Source organism: Oreochromis niloticus, linkage group LG6, assembly GCF_001858045.2.
Source record: "Oreochromis niloticus isolate F11D_XX linkage group LG6, O_niloticus_UMD_NMBU, whole genome shotgun sequence".
NCBI lineage: Eukaryota > Metazoa > Chordata > Actinopteri > Cichliformes > Cichlidae > Oreochromis > Oreochromis niloticus.
In genome coordinates this window covers 5702531-5723226 of record NC_031971.2, presented here as the reverse complement: position 1 = coordinate 5723226, position 20696 = coordinate 5702531, and the positions used below count along the sequence as shown (strand labels likewise).

General features: G+C 40.0%; 2 protein-coding genes across 9 annotated transcripts in view; both read left to right on the top strand.

Annotated features, from left to right (window-relative positions):
* Positions 1-8207, top strand: part of myom2a (myomesin 2a) — a 34191-nt gene extending 25984 nt beyond the window's left edge. For all 6 annotated transcript variants that reach the window (XM_025908183.1, XM_025908185.1, XM_025908182.1 and 3 more), the window contains 15 exons: positions 354-460; positions 611-655; positions 742-878; positions 2789-2933; positions 3098-3157; positions 3292-3359; positions 3507-3620; positions 3691-3778; positions 3883-3921; positions 4278-4383; positions 4867-5030; positions 5188-5224; positions 5316-5338; positions 5730-5785; positions 6850-8207. In XM_025908183.1, coding sequence (XP_025763968.1) covers positions 354-460; positions 611-655; positions 742-878; positions 2789-2933; positions 3098-3157; positions 3292-3359; positions 3507-3620; positions 3691-3778; positions 3883-3921; positions 4278-4383; positions 4867-5030; positions 5188-5224; positions 5316-5338; positions 5730-5785; positions 6850-7356 — 1696 coding nt within the window. In that variant the 3' untranslated portion in view covers positions 7357-8207. The remainder of the gene's footprint in view (positions 1-353; positions 461-610; positions 656-741; positions 879-2788; positions 2934-3097; positions 3158-3291; positions 3360-3506; positions 3621-3690; positions 3779-3882; positions 3922-4277; positions 4384-4866; positions 5031-5187; positions 5225-5315; positions 5339-5729; positions 5786-6849) is intronic.
* A 78-nt stretch (positions 8208-8285) lies between these two features.
* On the top strand, positions 8286-20454 carry LOC102076968 (protein FAM83B-like). 3 transcript variants are annotated; one of them, XM_005458653.4, is made up of 5 exons: positions 8286-8613; positions 9120-9604; positions 11961-12125; positions 17265-17389; positions 18234-20454. In XM_005458653.4, exons 2-5 carry the CDS (start codon positions 9170-9172, stop codon positions 20284-20286), a joined length of 2778 nt encoding a protein of 925 aa, XP_005458710.2. In that variant the 5' UTR covers positions 8286-8613; positions 9120-9169; the 3' UTR covers positions 20287-20454. The 3 variants fall into 3 exon arrangements, with proteins under 3 accessions (XP_005458710.2, XP_019215936.1, XP_019215937.1); XM_019360391.2 differs by lacking the exon at positions 9120-9604; XM_019360392.2 differs by lacking the exon at positions 8286-8613 and having other exon boundaries at positions 9587-9681.
* The last annotated feature ends 242 nt before the right edge of the window (positions 20455-20696 follow it).

Here is a 20696-nt window from a genome sequence, read left to right as displayed (position 1 = left end):
TTTGCATTTTTAGCTGGCAAAAAAGTCACAGGTGATTGATTGTATTACCTTAGCATTTAATGGGAATTTACTGACTTCAGTTTAAAGTTAAAAAAGTTTGACTGACCAAAATGTACCAGAATATTTTTAATAAGAGTATGAGGAAATAGTGAGGACTATACCACTAGGATATGTAACATGACACTGTAACAAACCCCATGTTTCAAACAATGGCAAATTTGAATGGAAATTACATTTCTAGTAAAAATTGCAGTGACTTGTGAAAGACTTTTTATAGTTGACATCCTGTTGAATCCCAGTTGAAAACTGCTTTAAATGTCCTGACTTTAATGGATGTTACATTTATTTCACAGGTCCAGACTTACTTTCACTAACCCTGATAAAGATGATTTGGGCAAATACTCTGTCATCGTCACTGACACAGATGGAGTCTCTGGCAGCCATACTCTCACTGAGGATGGTCAGTCATGTCTACAAATTGCTCTATATTGCTCTATATGTCAAAAGCAGTGATACAAACATCAGATTTCATAATTCAGAGCCTCTTAGTTCTTCTCACTGTGAATTGTTTCTTTATGAGTATATTTGTTTTCTTGAATCTTTCCTGCAGCCCTGAACACTATGTTGGAGCTCAGCTATGCCATCAGACATCCAAGTGAGTGTTGTGCCTCACCATCAAACCCATTTACATCCAGTTTGTTTCCTACTAATCTCATTTTTAAATGTCTTTTTCCTTTTCAGTTGTTCCTCTGAAACATGGTCTGAACTATGAGGTTCTGGAGAAAGGACACGTGCGATTCTGGTTGCAGGCAGTCAAACTTTCACCATCTGTGTCCTATAGATTCATTGTCAATGACAAAGAAGTCACAAGTGGGGAGGTAAGGTGTCGACATTCAGAAATGATTGAATGTGAAATTTAATTATAAGCGAGTTGTATGTCTTCTCTTCTGTGTCTCTTCAGTCCTAATAGAAAAATACTATCACGCATCTTGAATTCTTGATTCTGTTCATCTGGACGTAGCGTTCTCAGTGGGAGAAGCATTTCATCCCATTGTCATTTCTCCCACTGAAAACACTACATCCAGATGAACAGAATCAACTTTTGGGGATTTTCTTACCTGAATGATTGAACATTCCCACGCATCGAGATATTTTGAACTCTTGCTTTTAGGACATTGAATTCTTATTAGTCGTTAAGCATCCTCTATTGTGATTTTAGTTGTTTGAGTTTGATTGTTTAGAGCAGGGGTCCCCAATCTCAGTCCACAAGGGCCGGTGTCCCTGCAGGTTTTAGATGTGTCCTTGATCCATCACAGCTGATTTAAATGGATAAATTACCTCCTCAACATGTCTTGAAGTTCTCCAGAGGCCTGGTAATGAGCTAATCATGTGATTCAGGTGTGTTGACCCAGGGTGAGATCTAAAACCTGCAGGGACACCGGCCCTCGTGGACTGAGATTGGGGACCCCTGGTTTAGAGTATAGTTTATTACTTTAATGATTTTATTCTTGTAGTAATGTCTCCATGTTTAGCCTTAAGTTCTTACTATCTTGGTAATATGGTTTCTGTTAGTCTTTAATATTTGTTATATTTCTGACACTTTGTGTAGCCTTTAGCCTTCCCAGTGTCTGTGTGTATCTGGTCAGGTTGTCTTGTCTGTTAGGTGTTCTCTGTTTGGGTTACTTCATGTTTTATTTTGATAGTCATTTATGTCTCGTGTTGTATTTTGTGTCACTTCCCCTGTGTTATTGTCTTTGATTGGTTTCAGCTATTTTCTGTTACCCAGGTGTTTTCACTCATCCCTGATTGCCCTCTGTGTCTGCATGTAAATGGTAAATGGACTGGTTCTTATATAGTGCAATACTATTGTACCTGAGCACTCGAAATGCTTTCTACAGCTTGTCTAATTCACCTATTCACACATACATTTGTACATGCACTACATCTAAGTGGTTTTTCTCTGACATTCACAATTCACGCATCGAGAGCAGCTCAAGGTTCCATATAATTGGCATGCAGACTGGAATGGCCACGGATCAATTAGTAGATGACCTGTTCTACCTCATGAACTACAGCCACCCTGTGTGTATTTAAAGCCTTCGTTTGGTTGTGTTCCTTGTCATGTCGTACTTCCCTTTCTGTTTCCTGGAATGTTTCTTTTGGCTTCCTGGATTTAGTTACTTTGCATCTTGTATTTTGTTTAACTTCAGTTTGCATCTAAGTTGGACTTCATCAGCCAAATCAGCAGCTGGCCTTTCGTTTCATCGAGTCTACATCTGAAGTTTGCGTTTTGGACTTTCATACTACACATTCCATTACATGACATAAATATGAAGTTGAGGACTTGAACAGAGTAAAACTTCCTGCATTTCTTGTTCTCCTTTTTCCCAGCTTTGGTTGACATCTTTCTTGAACTGATATAATCTCAAACAGCATTCAGTCAGACAAAAACAACCAGACAAACACAGAAACATCATTCTTGCCAAGCAGTCAGCTCAGGGTCACTTCATTTTTATTCTTTAGTTTCATTCAAAATAAATTGTTTCCACATGATAATATGACTACTAAGAAAAGTAAAGTTTAGCTAAATATGTAAAGGAACCCATATGTTACTTGAGCAAAGACAAGGAAACTTTACAAATCTTTTATTATATTATTCTAGTAGTTTCTTAAAAGCAGAACAGATACTGTAAACTAGTCTTTCCTTTTTTACAAATGAGTGGTAAAAGTAGTTAAACACATTGAAATTCTCATAGTTTAAATATTTTCATCATTTTATTCTTCTTAGGGACAGAAGATCAGTCACGATGTGGCCACTGGAATCATCCAGATGACAGTGGATCATTTCACCAGAGCCAATGAGGGCACATATACTGTTCAGATCCATGATGGCAAGGCCAAAACCCAGAGCTCCCTGGTCCTGGTCGGAGACGGTGAGAGTTTTCCATCTCTCACATAGAAGTCCATATGACTCGTGTGGGAATACTGCTTAGGAAACTTTTATGTTAAAAATAAAAACCTCTGTTTCTCTGATGGCACCAACCAAAAGGCAGCACAGCAAGCATTTCATCTGTGTCTGTTTTTTTTTCTCATTCAGTGTTCAAGGCTGCTCTGAAGGAGGCTGAGTTTCAGAGGAAAGAGCACATTAGGAAGCAAGGTATGAATATTTTTGATGACTTAAAAACACTTTGGCACAAGTAGTAAAGCAAGTTTGAGTAAAATAATGAATTTAGAGATGTGTGTGGCCTTAATTTATGTCATTCATGTGGTTCTTTGTTCTTGTCCTTGTAGGCCCACATTTCTCTGAGTATCTATATTTTACTGTCACCGAGGATTGTACTGTTATGCTCGTCTGCAAGGTAACAAAACCACGTAATTATGTGGGATTTCCTGTAACTCTGAGCCACATGTCAGATGTGCTTTCCATATGTTTATGGATTCTGTTTCACTTCTTATTCCTTTGCTTTCTTGTAAAAACAAAATCCTTTAATCTTTGTACTTGTCAGGTGGCTAATGTGAAGAAGGAGTCAACTTTACACTGGTACAAAGACGATGAGGAGATTGTTCCAGATACTCCCCCCAATGTCATGTCTGGATCCTGTGCTCTTCCCCTCCCACTGGTAACATCTGCACAATCCACACTGAAAAATATAATGTAATGTAATATAAAATAACCTTGTTTTTATTCAGTTCTCCAGAAAAGATCATGGTGTTTACAAGGCAGTACTCAGTGACGACAGAGGAAAGGACACATCTGTGTTTGACATTTCAGGCAAAGGTACATTTTTAGTGTTCTGATGGGTCAGCTATTAGCTCTTAGTATTGTCATTTTAGGTTCCTGTACAGTATTCATTGTGTCATTTTTTCCACTTTGATTTCCAGTGTTTGATGACATCATCAATGCCATCGCCCAGATTGCTGGTACGTTGGATCAGCTAACTTACACAGCATCTCAAACTGTTAAAATGTCTTTGCTGCATAGGCCAGTAGATGTATATATATACTGGAAGAAAAGTCCAGTGGAAAAGCTGCACCAAAGTCAGCTGCAACAGTACTGCTGCAGTTTGATGCTGACAGAGCTGGAAACTGGTTCAGAAAGATAAAATACGTGTACATGTTAACCTGGAAACAATTATGAGAACCCCAGCTTTTCTCTAAATATACAAATTTACATTAAGTCTGCTTTGGCTAAGAGACGTGGCTGTAATAACATTCTGAAGTAATTTCCCTATTGTTGGTGCCTGTGCGTTTCTTGATGGTTGTCTTTGTGTCATTAGGTGCGTCTGCTTCTGAGCTGGTGCTGCAGTGTACTCCAGAGGGCATCAGACTGCAGTGCTACATGAACTACTATACAGAGGAGATGAAAACCGTCTGGAAGCACAAGTACAGCTGTGAATTTAAATATTTTTGATTATTCAAATATCTCATTTTTTTGAGATATTTTGTTTTACTGTTTATATCGAACAAAAGTTCACTATTCACCAGACACTTATAGGCTGTCTGTGAGCTTACCCAGGCTGCTGCATGTAATACAGCATTGAATCATAACATTTTTTGAAACAAATTTTCTATGAAACACTTCAAACACAGATGTTTGAGTAGTTCTGTGGGTGGCTCAGTTAGCAAAAGGAGATGTCATGCAAATGTGTCACTTGTGGGGGTTGTTTGTGTCCAACTTTGATCAGGAGTGTTTAATATTGTAGAGAAGCACTGCTAGTTTTTAAAAGGGTTTAAAAGCACACAGACATTACGCCTTAGAGTCACTATATCTCACATTTGAAAGCAGTATACGGAATGTCTGTGTTTGTTTTTTCACTCTGTATGAATTAATAACTAAGTTTTGAGATCCATGATGTAAACCCGCAGGGAGAGTAAGATTGCCTCCTCTGAGAAGATGAGGATTGGCGGTACAGCTGAGATGGCCTGGATGCAGATCTGTGATCCATCCGATAAGGAGAAGGGTCATTACACCATGGAGATCTCAGATGGCGTCAAGACCCACACCCGGACTTTTGACCTCTCTGGACAAGGTAAAAACCTCCATCTGTGCCATCATTTTTCTTTCATTACCATTTTCTCTTTTGCTGTGATTGTCTTATTTATTTGTCTATTTATTTGGGAGTTTCTAAGCTGTAAAATGTTTTTGTCTTTGAAAAATTGACTCCATTGTAATGATTTGTTTTGTAGCATACACAGATGCCTATGAGGAGTACCTAAGACTTAAGTAAGTGTTTTGATGTTACAAGTTAGTAGACATGCAGTTTTAATCATGTCAAATTTTATTAATCAAATCGAATTTCCTCTTCGTCTTTTAGGGCAGCTGCATTCGCTGAGAAGAGTGAGTACTTCACAACTTGTATTGAGACTGTTTGAGAGAGATTCCTCATGTATCTTTCAATTATTATTCAATTATTTTTTAAGCTGTTCATACTTAAGCGCACATCGTACAAGGAAGAAAACTTGATAATCACAAGTGCCCTCGACAGCTCTTTCAGCATTCTGAACATTTTCACAGGAATTTGTGGGCAAGGCATTTTATTTTCAAGGCAAAGTAGAAATAAATGTCTTGCCCATTCTTCCTCTTCCTCCTCCTGAACATCTCAGACTTGATCTACTAGTACACAATAACGCCACACATTAAATGTATAAAGACAGATTGCTTTAGTTTTAAGATCTGTGATTTCTGGTGAGTCTGGGAGTGAAAAGTGACTTTTTCTCTGTCTCTTCAGACCGTGGTAGAGTGGTTGGTGGCCTACCTGATGTGGTCACCATTATGGAGGAGAAGGTAAACATTTTCCAAACTCGGCAATCAACTTTGTATATAATTATCAGCTGTGTAGTCAAAGGTCCTGTACCTGTACCTGAACAAGAGCCAGAAAAAACAAAAGAAGAGCTTTGAACTGTTACCTGCGTCTCTCTACATCAAACAAAAAGAGTTTTATTTCATATAGAAAGTCTTTGATGAAAGGAGCAGGGAAGATGTGCAGAGATCACATATTGTAATCAGTCTTACCTCTTACTTCTCTTACCTCAGTTGAATCTAACCATGTAGATAGTTTTAGCTTTTAGATGTTGACTTTTTAACATAATCACCTCTGGACATGAATAGTAAGCAGGGACCCTTGGTGTATTTTTACACTCTCTTTCCAATTTGACAAAAACAATCTCAGCTGGAGAATTACCGAATTGGGTTAATTTATATAGCACCAAATCAAGTTGCGTCAGGGCACATTATATTATACCCTATAACAATAGACAGAAAACTCCAACAGTCAGGCAACCTCTTATGATCAAGCACTTGGTGACAGTGGTAAAGCTCCCTTTTAATAGGAAGAAGCCTTTGGCAGAAACAGGGGGAGGGGCACGGAGGGAGAAAAGACACGCTGTGGAAGATGATGCTTAAATAATGATTAAATGCAGAGTGGTAGATAAACACATAGAGAGCGAAAAGAGCTGAATGACGAAAAAGCACTCAGCAGCTCAGACCTGTTACACCATAGTCTGAGATGTACTGTTGGCTACAGTATTGATAACGGTATTGACAAAACACTTCTTTGGATGGCTTTGGTTCAGATGTCATGCCTCAATTCATATTTAGTCTGCAGTCTGAGGTTCATTCTAAGAAAATTTAAAAAAAATGCCAACTTCAACTTCAAATTGTGGGTCAGAGTTAATAATAAATAAATACTATAATGTCTGACCTCATTATGTCAAGTGATTACAACAATTTTCATTAGTTTAATAAACACATGAATAAATAAATCTTTGTGTAAGAATGTAACAAACCTAAAATGTGAATCTTATTCTGTGAATATATTTTGACTTGAGTTTACTGTTGGTCCTTTCTAGTCCCTGAGCCTCACCTGCACCGTGTGGGGCGAGCCTACTCCTGAGGTCACCTGGTTCAAGAACGAGCAGGAAGTCGCTTCCACTGAGCACACCAGGGTCACGTTTGACGGTGGCAAGTTTGCCAGCCTCGTCATTAACAAAGTCACCCCTGAAGACTCCGGAAAGTACAGCATCAATGTACGGAACAAGTATGGTGGTGAGTTTGTGGAAATCACTGTCAGCGTCTACAGGCACGGAGAGAAGATCCCTGAGCCCAAACTGGGGCAGCCCAAAGCAGCCGCAGCCACGCCTGTGCCGCCAAAGTCCCCAGCTCCCCCTTCCAAGACCCCAACCCCCACCCCTTCTAAAGCCCAGACCCCAGCGCCATCCATGAAGAGCCCAACTCCAGCCTCCACCCCAATCTCCAAGTCTCCAACCCCTACCCCAAAGTCTCCTACTCCACCACGCAGCGTTAAGTCTCCAACCCCACCCAGATTCATGAAGTCTCCAACTCCACCCAGGAAGTAGAATGCGGTGGTGACGCCTGAGGGGGTTAATGTTCGCTGTTAGCAACACTGATTTATAAGCATGAGTGTGAAACAATGAGCTCTTACTTTAAGGTTTATTTAGATTTAGTATAATGTCAAAGTCCCACCTCGAAAACTTCTGCTTACTCTGGCCTACACGTCACAGTCATGTATGGGCCATCATATGTCTTTAAAGTGGTTCATTTTAACACAAGAAAAACACTGAGAAACATAAAAGGTCCATGTAGATTCATTACAAAGTTTTAAAAGCTGCACCTTCCACTATGCAATGTCAGTGAAATGCCTGCAACAAATTGTGGATGTCAAAGGATATTTATGCTCTATTACAACTTGGGTATTAGTGACACAAAAAAGCAAGTCAGTGAACGGTCTTACAAAGAGATAAGCAGAGTTTTAAAGGACAAAATTAAAGAAAATAGTAAATATTTTAGGTTTAAACTCCAATTTCAGTGCTTTGATCTTAATCTTCTCTGTTACTGTGTTTCTCCACATTTAGCACTTATGTCAGTGAGTGAGATATTATACAAACCAAAACAAATAATATCAAAAACTACAAAAATAAGATCCAAGTTGTAATACACCAGTATCAAACTGGATGAGCTGGGAGTCAGTGGGTACAGACGTGGGGTAATGTTAGTACCTGGGTAAAATTGTACAAATACCAGATTACTGAGTTTGTGCTCCTGCCATTCTTCTCCCAGGTTCATTTGGTCTGTGAACAAAAACATTCACAGCCCTTGTCTCTGTAGCAGAGAGGCTCTTCTGTCTGTGACACATTATGTCTTCCTCCCCAGTGCTTTGTGATGGCAATAAACTTTACTTCTCAACCTACTTTTGTTGTCTTTGTCAGTAATCACTGCTACACCTCACCCTAGAAGAGGTAACACAAATTCTTCGGCCACAGTGAATGAAGCCAAAAGTAAAAATGTGCACTTGTAGCCAGACTCCAAGGGACTGCATGACAACTTGCGAGACAAGCCAACCTGCTTCTGAAAGCCAGGTGAGCTGAGGTGGGTGGGGTTTGTTACTGTAGCTGTCAGCCGAGCAAACAGAGCAGGTACAACAGGCTATTCGTTTGTACAGAGTTCACGAATCCAGACCTTTAGCACTTACCGGCTTATGCTGGAGAGAGTACCGACACCAGGACTGACAGAAGGTTTTAACTTTTTAAGCTGGTTTTAAGTTTCTTGCCTCTGATTAATCAGGAAAACCAGGATTCCTTTTCGCCAGTTATGAAGTAAGTCTCTTTGTCTATGTCGCTGTTAGTAAAGTAGTTACTGAAGAAGTAAGCACATGCCTCATATTGTTTACGTGTTTGTGCAGAACCACATGTACCTTTTTGGTTTCCTAAGAGCTCACAGGTATTTCATAACAGAAACATTTCTCGCCTGAAAGCATGGTAATAAAATTATCTGCATGTCTAAGTTTGTTTAAGACAACGACTAAATGCACTGAAAATGAAATAGTCTTACATTTCTCTGTGATTGGCTGGAAAAGTTTGTTCCAAAGCTCTGTAGTGTTATGTAAAAATTGTATGTTGACAGTTGTCTCATGTTTTCCTGTTCATGTTTAATGATTAGTTAAAGATTACATATTGCTCTAAAGAACTCAGCAATGCAGATAAAAATGTTAAATTCATACACATATTTTTTGTCCTAATTATCTCTTTTTTGACATTCAGCTGTAAAATGCAAGTTTAACTCAGTGAACCCTGTAACAGCCATATGGTGTGCCACATTTAAGGTAAAGAAGAAGCCTGCTGCACACAGAGGCTCAGAGGGGTTCTCACATCCATGGAGTCCAATCTGTCATGCCTGTCTTCACTTGAAGAGGACTATCCAGATTACATTCAGCCACACTATAAAGAATCCTATCGTCTAGCCATTTATGCCCTACTATGTGGCGGCAAAGAAGCCTATGAAGAGTTCCTTCGAGCTGAGCAGATCAACCACTTCCTTTCAGAGGAAGAGACTGTGTTCATTTTGGAAAATGCAGAGGTACCGGTTGTGGAGGATGATTCAGAAGGGAGACGCAGCACAGACGAGGTCAGGGCCTCCACCTATTTCCCAATTGAGTCGGATGAGGAGGTGCCAGACTTGGATTTGGGCTGGCCAGAGGTTGCGCTGGAGGGTATAGAGACCAGCATTAGCCTGCTGTTTCACCCACCCAGACAAAACACACCAACAATTAAAGAGGTGGTTCGGAAGCAGATTCAGGCTGCGCAGAAGGTGAGGCCTCAGCACGGCGATATAAACAAAAGAAATGCTCCTGGGCCAATGCCAGAAAATAACGCCTCATCTATCAGGTGGAGGAATCAACAAAGATAATAGTTTATCAATAGTACAAATTCCTAGTGAAAGGTGTAGTTTTGCGTAGGCATATAAACACCTCTCTGCATAGTTCTCTGCATACACAGGAGACTGCAGGGAAGGGCTAAACATACATTAACCCACACAATCAACTGACTACACCAGTTCAAATGTTTGAAGCAGTTAACTACTATGGCAACTGAACTTTTGTTATCATAAAAATGTACACGACACAACAAGCCACTGGAAGTCACTCATTACTGTGCAGCTTTTTGCTTTGTGACGTGTGATGCAGGCGAGTGGCCAGTCTGAATTCATGTAGGCTGCACTAACTTTGGCAGGTTTCAGAGAAAAAGTATTTAGCAATTCAACATTCACAGAAACATTGTTGGAGCAATGTTCTTTAAAGCTGTCATGAAGCGGTAACAGTGAAGTCAACCTGGTGGAAATTTGTATTTATGCTTAAGCTTAAAATGCATTTCATGACTAGAAATATTAGAGCAGCAAGTCACTGCAGTTTTCATTTCCTATTTTTTCCCCAGGAACCTGCTTCATTAACAATTGGAAAGACCACTCTTTAAAAAAATAGTTTTCCGTGATCAAGTACTTGTTTTTACAGTACTGGAGTGCTGACTGAGTTTAAATTCATATGAAACAGTACTGACATAGATTATGCTGACAAAAAAATAAACCATAGTACTTGCAGTAACTGTTGAAGTGACCTTCGTTGTTGTACCACATAATAATTGGTAGAACAAATTTAGATGCTACACATTAAAGGGGGAAGTACCTTATATATATACATATATATATATGTATATATATACATATATATACATATATATATATATATATATATACACGTATAACATGAAATGACAAGAATGCGAGCATCTATATGATGATGTAGGTAACAGTTATATTGAAACAGGTAAAACTTGTCTGATATTTGATACAAAAAATCTGTCTTTCTTCTTTAGTAAACCACTCGTCTAATTTACAGAGTTAGTAACAACAAAAAGTATCAGAAGCAAAGGTGCTCTGTAAATCACAATATAAAAATCAAGTCTGTTCATGAAGCTTTACTCATTCACAGTCACCTGGCAAAGAAAGTACACTTGCTTTTAATTCTAATTCTCTGGGTTTGTTGTCTTCTTACTGTTAAACATTTGGTTATGGGAGTGAGATACAAACTATATAGTTTCCCCTTTTGCCACAAAATCATCACCTCTCCAGTCCTGTGCTTGACAGCTGGTATGAGGTGTCTGGTTTTCACCAAATGTGTGGCCTGTGTATTATGTCCACACATCTTCAATTTGGTCTTGTCTGTCCAGCGGACATGGTTCCCGAAGTCTTTTGGTTTGTTCAGATGCAACCTTGCAAACCTAAACTATGCTGCCATGTGCTTTTTGCAGAGAAGAGGCTTTCTCCTTGCTCCTCTCAAACATTTTGTATTTGTTTAGTCTTTTTCTAACTGTATTATTATGAAGTTTGAAGTTTGTCTGAGCATTAAACAGTCTTAAATTTGCTAGGATGTGCACTACAACACTGGCTATTATTTTCAACTTAAATAATTTTTCTCACAGTGTAGTGATGGAATTCCAGTTGTTTAGAAATGCTTCATGGCACAGTTGTTTTTGTAAGATCATTGCTGATGTCTTTCCTCCCTGGGCTTGTGTTGTCACTCCCTCAATGCACCAAAACAGCAAACTGTTAAAACCTCTGCTGATATAGAGGTACTCACATTTGCTGATGATCTTAGTAACAGAACCTGTTACTTATCCTCCACATTTCTATGGAAGCAAAAAGGATGTAAAACAAATTAGTCAGTATACTTATGTTTTAGATACTGCTTCTGCATTTTAGCTTAATTTTTGATAAATAAATAATGAAACTGTGCAAAATGTTGCAGATCAACCAATCTGAGGTTGCATTTATCTAATTTTAAGACCTGCTAAGGACCAGATGATGTTTTCATTATGTCCCAGTACATAAAATCTAAAAATAAAAGAGGCTGATTTTTTTTCACATTACTGCATATATTCAGTTGACAGTTACTTCTCTTTGCATGCATTAGAAGTAATGACATTATTTGTGTTGCATAAAAGATTCTTTCAAGTTAAGAAGGTGTTTTGCAGAATTATACAGTTAATTTCCTGTGGAAAGTCATCTCTACTATACAAGTCCTGACAATGACTACTCATACATTTTTTGACTTAATAATTTTTATTTTCTCAAAATTGAAAGTATTTCCACATGTCTAATGTGATTCCAGCTTATTGCCATTGTAATGGATGTCTTCACTGATGGCGACATTTTCAAAGAACTCATCAATGCGATACAGAGGGGAGTGGTGGTCTACATCCTTCTGGATGATTCCCATGTCAAGAGCTTCCTCAAAATGGCACACAACATGGAGATTAATATTCAAGAGCTCAAGGTGAGAAACACGGCACCTTGAAATACAAGATTCAAGGACGGCTGTATCAGATGAATATGTTTTATCACCATGCTGAGATATTATTGTACTTGTTGAGGCCATGAACTGCAAAAAATAAAAACCATCAGATAAAAAAACTCTATTATCTTCCACTAGACTTATGTGATTATCTGGATTTCACAGTGGAGACACAACAGGCCTATTCTTATGTTTTCCACTTTTCCTGATATAAAATGGGACTTCTGGTAAACATGTTCTTCTGCACTTCTTGCCAAATGTAATTTTTCTGTTCACTTGCATAGTATACACGTTAGCATTTTACACAGTGTTTATCTTGCAAAATATTTGAAAACTGTTAACTCCATTGTGCGGTGGCTTTAGTAGCACAGTGGCTGATAGTGAACAACAGCCAATTCCAAACTAAGACAGGTAGAGTCATCTTAGAGCCCGGCATTTATTTAACCCTTGGAGCTCTAAGTCATAGTCAGTTTGTCAGTGTGTGTGGGGGGGGGCTGTTGACCTGTTAAACATCATCTGACATAATCTAACATTTGCATTCCCCCAGTGTTTCCCATGAGGCTTCACAACCTTTCTTCTGTTGGCAAAAGAGCATTTAAAATATTATGTTTGACATTTTCTCCACACCCTGGCGGAAATACAGTCATTTACCGACATTTCCCTGCTGCGTCTCTACCTGCCGTTTTCACACAACTGCAGCAACCGCAGGACAGATCTGTCAGTGTGGCTGGATTTTCCTGTTAAACAGCATTAGATGATGTTTCCACTGTCTAAACAAAGAGTCATCAGCGTTGAACACAGTGATGGCTTCACGATCTCTTTGCAGCGTGCCTAGCCATTAGCTACATCAAAAAAACAGCCTGAGGAAAACTCACACAGGTTTGATCATGTAGTTTTTGACAAAGGGTGTGCGTGCTTTCATGTGTTTGTGTAAAGCTAGTAGTAATGGAAACTGGGGGAAAAAAGTGTTTCAATTACATTAACATTCAGGCTGTTTGCACCTGATGACTGAAACAACCCTGAACTCATGTTTCATGCTCTGGGTTTCAGTTTTTGAGTTTCATTTTTGAGTGTTGAAGGCCCTGATGTGTTGAGCAGTGAGACATGGGAAACATTTAGTTTTTACAATGCGACACATAGTTCTTTCACAAGGTAAAGAAGTTACATTCACATAAATCAAAATAAATGAATATTAGATTTACTTGCAACATTTAATGTGCTGTCTTTGTGCACTTTTCATTAAGTAAAGAATTCATGTACTTATTACTGAAATGATAATCAAAGTGGTCCTTTTTTGGAAACAGGCTTGCATCATATTCCTGTTAACAAACTAGCTCATGTAAGTTGCCAAACTTGTTAGCCCAAAACAAAACTAACACAACCAATAACACAAAAGCTGAATTACTTCCATGTAATTCTTTTAAAAGGAAGAATGTCCAGCACACGCTTGAATTATTTTTAAACTGGCAAAATCACATTCCTGTTTCTTGTGTAATGTTTTTCCTTTGAAAAACAATGCATGTTCAAAGATTGTACTATCTACTATCAAACAGTGTTAACCTGGAAATCTACTTGCAGTTAACCTCGTAAGACTTGATGTTAGAATCCCTGATAATCAGCACTGGTGTCCTGCGGTCAGGAGGGAGGGGTACAAACTTTATCTGCTTTGAATGCACAGATTTGACTGTTCTGCTGGAAACAGGTGAGAACAGTTGACGAGATATTGACAGACATCAGCTTCTGTAGAGACACAGTCATGACTTACAGAGACTGTGCACTGTTTCCACAATAACAAACCCTGGATTATAAATAACATAAAAGCAATCCTCAACCAGAAAAAGGTAGCTTTTAGAGATGGTGACAAAGAATGGCTCAAACAGATGCAACATGAGCTGAAGAAGAGACTGAACACAGCAGAAATGTAGTAGAAAAAGAAGATAGAAAGGAATCTACAATACAGCAACATCTGTGAGGTGTGAAAAGGAATGAATACTATGTGAGGCTACAACAAAAAGAAAAGACAGCCACTTATGGGTGATGTGGAAAGAGCTGATGCACTCAAGCAGTTCTTTAGTTCTTCAACTTTATGGTCGCACTCACTCCCACTGCTTCTCCTTCACTGCAACTCCGTCTGCTCCTGCACAAGCTCCCCCTTCTCCCTTTATTTCTAATATGGCAGCTACTTCCCATCTCACCCCTGCCTGTGCCTTCATGCTCGTCTGTCACAGACAGGGGTGAGATTGGAGTTAGGAAGACTATGATAGCCCAGATGGTCTGTGTCCAAGGCTGCTTAAGGATTGTGCTGCCCAGCCGTGTCAACCTCTCCACAGGATTTTTAATCTGAGTCTACTGCCAAGACTGTGGAAAACATCCTTTAATGTTCTGGTACCAAAAATAAAATGTCTAGCTGAGCTAAATGACTTTAGACCAGTGGCCCTTATATCGCACATCATGAAAACCTTGGAACAGCTGATTCTACGCCAGGACTCGAGGTCAAAGACAAACTTGCTTAAAACTGCAGACAGGAATCTGAACATAGGGATCTCGTAAAAGCCTTCAGCCACTGGAGTCACAAAACCTACCTCATACTGAACACCTGTGAACACTGGGGAGGCAGCAACAGAAGGATCAGTAAATTTATTCTTATTGTTGTCAGGGTCATCAGGTAGCCACCCTTGTTTACTGGTGCTGGTTCACTGATAGACCCACGCATGTACTTGGATGCTCATGCTTTTGAGAAACCTGGTTACACCAGCTACATCATTTTGTTTTTGCTGCTATGTCTGCATAATTGAGCCTTTTGAAATTTACAGGGAGTGCAGAATTATTAGGCAAGTTGTATTTTTGAGGAATAATTTTATTATTGAACAACAACCATGTTCTCAATGAACCCAAAAAACACATTAATATCAAAGCTGAATGTTTTTGGAAGTAGTTTTTAGTTTGTTTTTAGTTTTAGCTATTTTAGGGGGATATCTGTGTGTGCAGGTGACTATTACTGTGCATAATTATTAGGCAACTTAACAAAAAACAAATATATACCCATTTCAATTATTTATTTTTACCAGTGAAACCAATATAACATCTCCACATTCACAAATATACATTTCTGACATTCAAAAACAAAACAAAAACAAATCAGCGACCAATATAGCCACCTTTCTTTGCAAGGACACTCAAAAGCCTGCCATCCATGGATTCTGTCAGTGTTTTGATCTGTTCACCATCAACATTGCGTGCAGCAGCAACCACAGCCTCCCAGACACTGTTCAGAGAGGTGTACTGTTTTCCCTCCTTGTAAATCTCACATTTGATGATGGACCACAGGTTCTCAATGGGGTTCAGATCAGGTGAACAAGGAGGCCATGTCATTAGTTTTTCTTCTTTTATACCCTTTCTTGCCAGCCACGCTGTGGAGTACTTGGACGCGTGTGATGGAGCATTGTCCTGCATGAAAATCATGTTTTTCTTGAAGGATGCAGACTTCTTCCTGTACCACTGCTTGAAGAAGGTGTCTTCCAGAAACTGGCAGTAGGACTGGGAGTTGAGCTTGACTCCATCCTCAACCCGAAAAGGCCCCACAAGCTCATCTTTGATGATACCAGCCCAAACCAGTACTCCACCTCCACCTTGCTGGCGTCTGAGTCGGACTGGAGCTCTCTGCCCTTTACCAATCCAGCCACGGGCCCATCCATCTGGCCCATCAAGACTCACTCTCATTTCATCAGTCCATGAAACCTTAGAAAAATCAGTCTTGAGATATTTCTTGGCCCAGTCTTGACGTTTCAGCTTGTGTGTCTTGTTCAGTGGTGGTCGTCTTTCAGCCTTTCTTACCTTGGCCATGTCTCTGAGTATTGCACACCTTGTGCTTTTGGGCACTCCAGTGATGTTGCAGCTCTGAAATATGGCCAAACTGGTGGCAAGTGGCATCTTGGCAGCTGCACGCTTGACTTTTCTCAGTTCATGGGCAGTTATTTTGCGCCTTGGTTTTTCCACACGCTTCTTGCGACCCTGTTGACTATTTTGAATGAAACGCTTGATTGTTCGATGATCACGCTTCAGAAGCTTTGCAATTTTAAGACTGCTGCATCCCTCTGCAAGATATCTCACTATTTTTGACTTTTCTGAGCCTGTCAAGTCCTTCTTTTGACCCATTTTGCCAAAGGAAAGGAAGTTGCCTAATAATTATGCACACCTGATATAGGGTGTTGATGTCATTAGACCACACCCCTTCTGATTACAGAGATGCACATCACCTAATATGCTTAATTGGTAGTAGGCTTTCGAGCCTATACAGCTTGGAGTAAGACAACATGCATGAAGAGGATGATGTGGACAAAATACTCATTTGCCTAATAATTCTGCACTCCCTGTAAATGCTGCCTCTCATAGGACCATTATCTCCACAGTGTACAGGGGCTTCTGCAAGGTGGACCACCTGATGATGTCTGGCCTGAGAATACTTGGAGTAATCTTTGGTGGGAAAGTGACTTTCTGCAACTTGTCGCCACAGGCAGCATCCACAGTAGCTTTCACTCTTGCAGATAAGATTTAGGGGGGAATTACTTTTCCAGGTTTGGGTAGCTTTTTGTCCACTAATAAGTGAATTGATTTAAAAGCTGCATTTTGTATTTACTCATGTCTTTGCAAAACTAAATAAATAAATAAGAAATCAGGAACGAGGAAATGTTTTGTCACTGTGTTGTATGACCTGATTAAGCCTCCTTGGCTGGTTTTGCAGCCAGTGAGGATGTCACTGGAGGTCAGCAGAGTTCCATTGGTTCTTCTTTTTACCGTATCATGATGTCGGGGTTTGCACATTCACCAAAAAAGGAAAAGATCACAGATTTAATCAAAGAAGAAGACATAAATCCCTTTGGTATTGCATTACGATGAGCATCTGGTATAAAAACTCTCTGAAATTAAACACATGGAGCTTCCCACTGTTGTGATCTGTTGTGAATAAGCCAGAAGTAGCTTCTTCTATCATTGCATGATAATGCATTTTACAAATAGAGATTGCTTAATCCAGTCTACAGTTAGCAGTACATATATTACTTGTAGGTGAAATGAAATTGATTTATTTTCTGGCCTTAATTCTCATGTTTATTTCTCCATCAGAACCTTCGTGTCCGGACGGTTCAGGGGCCAGAGTATCAGTGTCGCTCGGGGTTTAAGTTTCATGGAGGTTTGGAACAGAAGTTTATACTTGTGGACTGCCAGACAGTTATGTATGGAACATACAGGTGAGTCAGTGCTGTTCAAAGTATTCAGTGATTAAATTGAAATAGAGGCCTGGCCTGGCTCTACTTGGCAGCTTTGCTAACTTTAAGTAAACCTTAAAGCAATTTCATGTAAACTCACTGTGCTACTCTGGTATTTTTAAAAATAAAAACTGGTGAACTAGGAAGAAAAAAAAAGATTAGCTACCTTTTTCTCCACTTCGACTGGCTTTCTTCTGATTGGCTCCCCCGTACAAATGGAGTATTTAAACGGAAGGTGGGTGGGTCAAATAGCCATATTAGGAATATTCTGTCTCACTTTTATCATATCAAGCAAGTATGTGTTTAAAGCAGTCTGCAGCCTGAGCTCATGGCTCACTGAGATTAGTTACATACTCTGTCCTCATTATTTGAACCTTTCACTACTGTTACAGTAAATATACTGTAAGAGAGAAAAACAGTTTTAAAAAAAGACAAACCCCAGAGCAAGTTCTAAGACAAACGTAACAAATCTTCCAAGTCAACATAACTAGTTTTTCTGTTTGAGAACACACAGAGCTGAGGTAAGAAGAACACTTCCTAATAAATGCAATGGCCCGTGGGCAGTTGCAGGCACCAGTAACACATAAACTTTCTGCTGACTTTGCCAAATTCTAACATCATATGATTTAAATTTTAGTCCTATGCTCTGCTACTATAGCTTTTGTTGTATCTGATATGTTTCCTGGTTGACCCTTATTTCCACTGTTATGTTTCAGTTGTGAATTAAGCATTTAGATAATTAAGATATGCATGACTTTATTATTAATAATGTTTAAAAATGTGTGCATCCTTATGATCTGTACTGGTTCTCCAATTTCTTTTTCAGCTACACATGGACTTTTGAGAAAATCAACCTGAGTATGGTCCTGGTTGTCACAGGCCAACTGGTTTCCACTTATGACGAAGAGTTCAGAAGACTCTATGCTCGCTCCACAACTTCTTCAGTCTTGCTTAATGGGCGGCCACCTGTTCTGTACCTCAAAGATACTTTGGCTCTGGAGAGCCCAAACTCCAGCCAGCTTTCTCTTAATATGATTCACAGGAGATCCAGGGTGATGCACGGCATGAGAAGTGCTCAGGACAACAGGTTCAACAATTCTGGCACAATGACCAGAGGCTTGAGTGTCCAGGATAGGCTCCATCAGTATGACTATACTGAAATGGGGAACCTAGTGAAAGGACACAGTTATGGGGGCGAGCTGCAAAAGGTAAACTCCATGACTCGGCTAAGGATGGGAACTAAAGACATTGGAGTCCCTGGGAGAAGTGGATCTAAACCGAGGGGAGGTGGGGAGGCGCTTCTACCAAACCGGATGTCACACCATCACCTCCGGCACCAGACACGTTACGGTGCAGACCAAAACCTGATACCATTCAACTCAGAAACATCACTCCACCGCTGGAAGATTGATTCTTATCTTAATGAGAATGAGATGCGTCCAGATGCGTCATGTGATGCGATCTCGCCTGTGACATCTCCATATAGCAGTCACACAGGCTTAAATGATTATCAGTCACAGCTCATTCACAGCAGGTCGAGAGATATTAAGTCCAGAATGGAAGAAACACGGCAAAAGAGGTTCAGTTTGCAGGACTATAGCAATTTCAGGCAAAGCCAAGAGTCTTTGAGGTCCATGTATCTGAATGCAGAAACATCCAAACTGATGTCTTCATTAAGAGGCCTGGATGTAAGGCAGAGTATCACAGAATTGGAGCCAGTGGCACAAGAAAGCTGCAGCCAGGAAAACAGGGAGCTCAAGAAGCGAGGTAACAAAAGAGAGCCATTGCTCACTGATGGACAGCGTCCTGCCTCTCACCATGATGTGGTTTCAGATGGAAAAACAATGCAGACATACGATTGCCGTGAGCCTCTATCCAAGACAACATCAACTGCTGATTTAGACCAGAAAATGAGTGATGCACCACTCAAGCTTTCTCATTTACAGTCCAGCAGTGTTAGCATTCAGCATCCGAGAGCAATGGAATCTTTGACTGAGGTCCCTGAAGAAAAAGACACTCACTTGGACCCAGCACTTAAAGTCAGACATCAGATTTGCAAAGATGAGGAGCTTGTTCCTAAGAACTCTGTAAAATCTCCAGAAAGAGAAATTCAGGATCAAGCCGCAGGAAAGCATTATAGGGTGGCCAAAAGCACAGGCTCAGGTGCTCCAAGGCAAGGAAAGCAATCCATTTCTAATGAAGCTGAAACTTCTCTGGAAGTCTTTAATCCATCTACAGGACCTCAGCAGGCAGTGGAGGATAAGGGCAGTCACACAGAAAAAGGGGAAACACAGCCAGAAGATGTAACGCTACAGAGAAAACATTCCATGAAAATGAAAGTGCCTACGTCAGATGAAAAGAAAATTTCCAAAAAAGAAGAGAAGTCACTCCAAAGAAGGACCTCAGGAGTAAGCCAGCCACTGAAGGCAGCCCATTCCCTGGCACCTGATGCAGTGCACACAACAAAAAGCCAGTCACTGAGCATGTCCAGTTTGCAGAGCTCCCTTACTAGTTCATCAGAGACAGAAAAGAATAAATCTCCACTGTCAAGATTTTCTCCTCTGCGTTTGAGCAAAAAGAAGATGGCCCTTGCAGCAGAGCAAGACTCAAAGGGCACTCTGGGTGACGAAAGAGAGACTTTATATCAGAGACCAAAAGACAAAGCCTACAGTCGGTATGAGTTTTTGCTTAGCAACGAAAATCTACGTCTGGATAAGTCAAAGAAGAAGGCAAATTCATATTCATCAGACAAAGAGAGAATCTCTTCCCTGCATAGGCGCGAGTCTGGCCGTCAAGTGAATCAGACACAGAGCAGCTCTGATAACAAACTGGAGCGATTCATGCAGCGAGTTGGAAATCTAATAAACAAGAACAAGTAGCGAAGAAGAAGGCCAACATGGTCAGAAATGAAGGCAAAGTTTATGCGTGTTACATGTTTTGCGTGTTCTACTTCCGGCGCCCCCCGTGTGCGGCAGTCTGTTACAGCAGCTCTGCTTATTCTGAGTTTCTTTCTTTCTTATCTTTTTTTCTTCTCGTAATTTTTATAATTCAATTCAATTCAATTCAATTTTATTTATATAGCGCCAAATCACAACAAAAGTCGCCTCAAGGCGCTTTATATTGTACAGTAGATAGCACAATAATAAATACAGAGAAAAACCCAACAATCATATGACCCCCTATGAGCAAGCACTTTGGCGACAGTGGGAAGGAAAAACTCCCTTTTAACAGGAAGAAACCTCCGGCAGAACCAGGCTCAGGGAGGGGCGGCCATCTGCTGCTGCTAACC

Coding starts and splice junctions, on each gene's coding strand:
- LOC102076968 (XM_005458653.4), top strand. CDS start 9,170: ATGGAGTCCAATCTGTCATGCCTGTCTTCACTTGAAGAGGACTATCCA. Junction 9,605..11,960: donor AGATTCAGGCTGCGCAGAAG/GTGAGGCCTCAG, acceptor ATGTGATTCCAG/CTTATTGCCATTGTAATGGA. Junction 17,390..18,233: donor GTTATGTATGGAACATACAG/GTGAGTCAGTGC, acceptor TTTCTTTTTCAG/CTACACATGGACTTTTGAGA.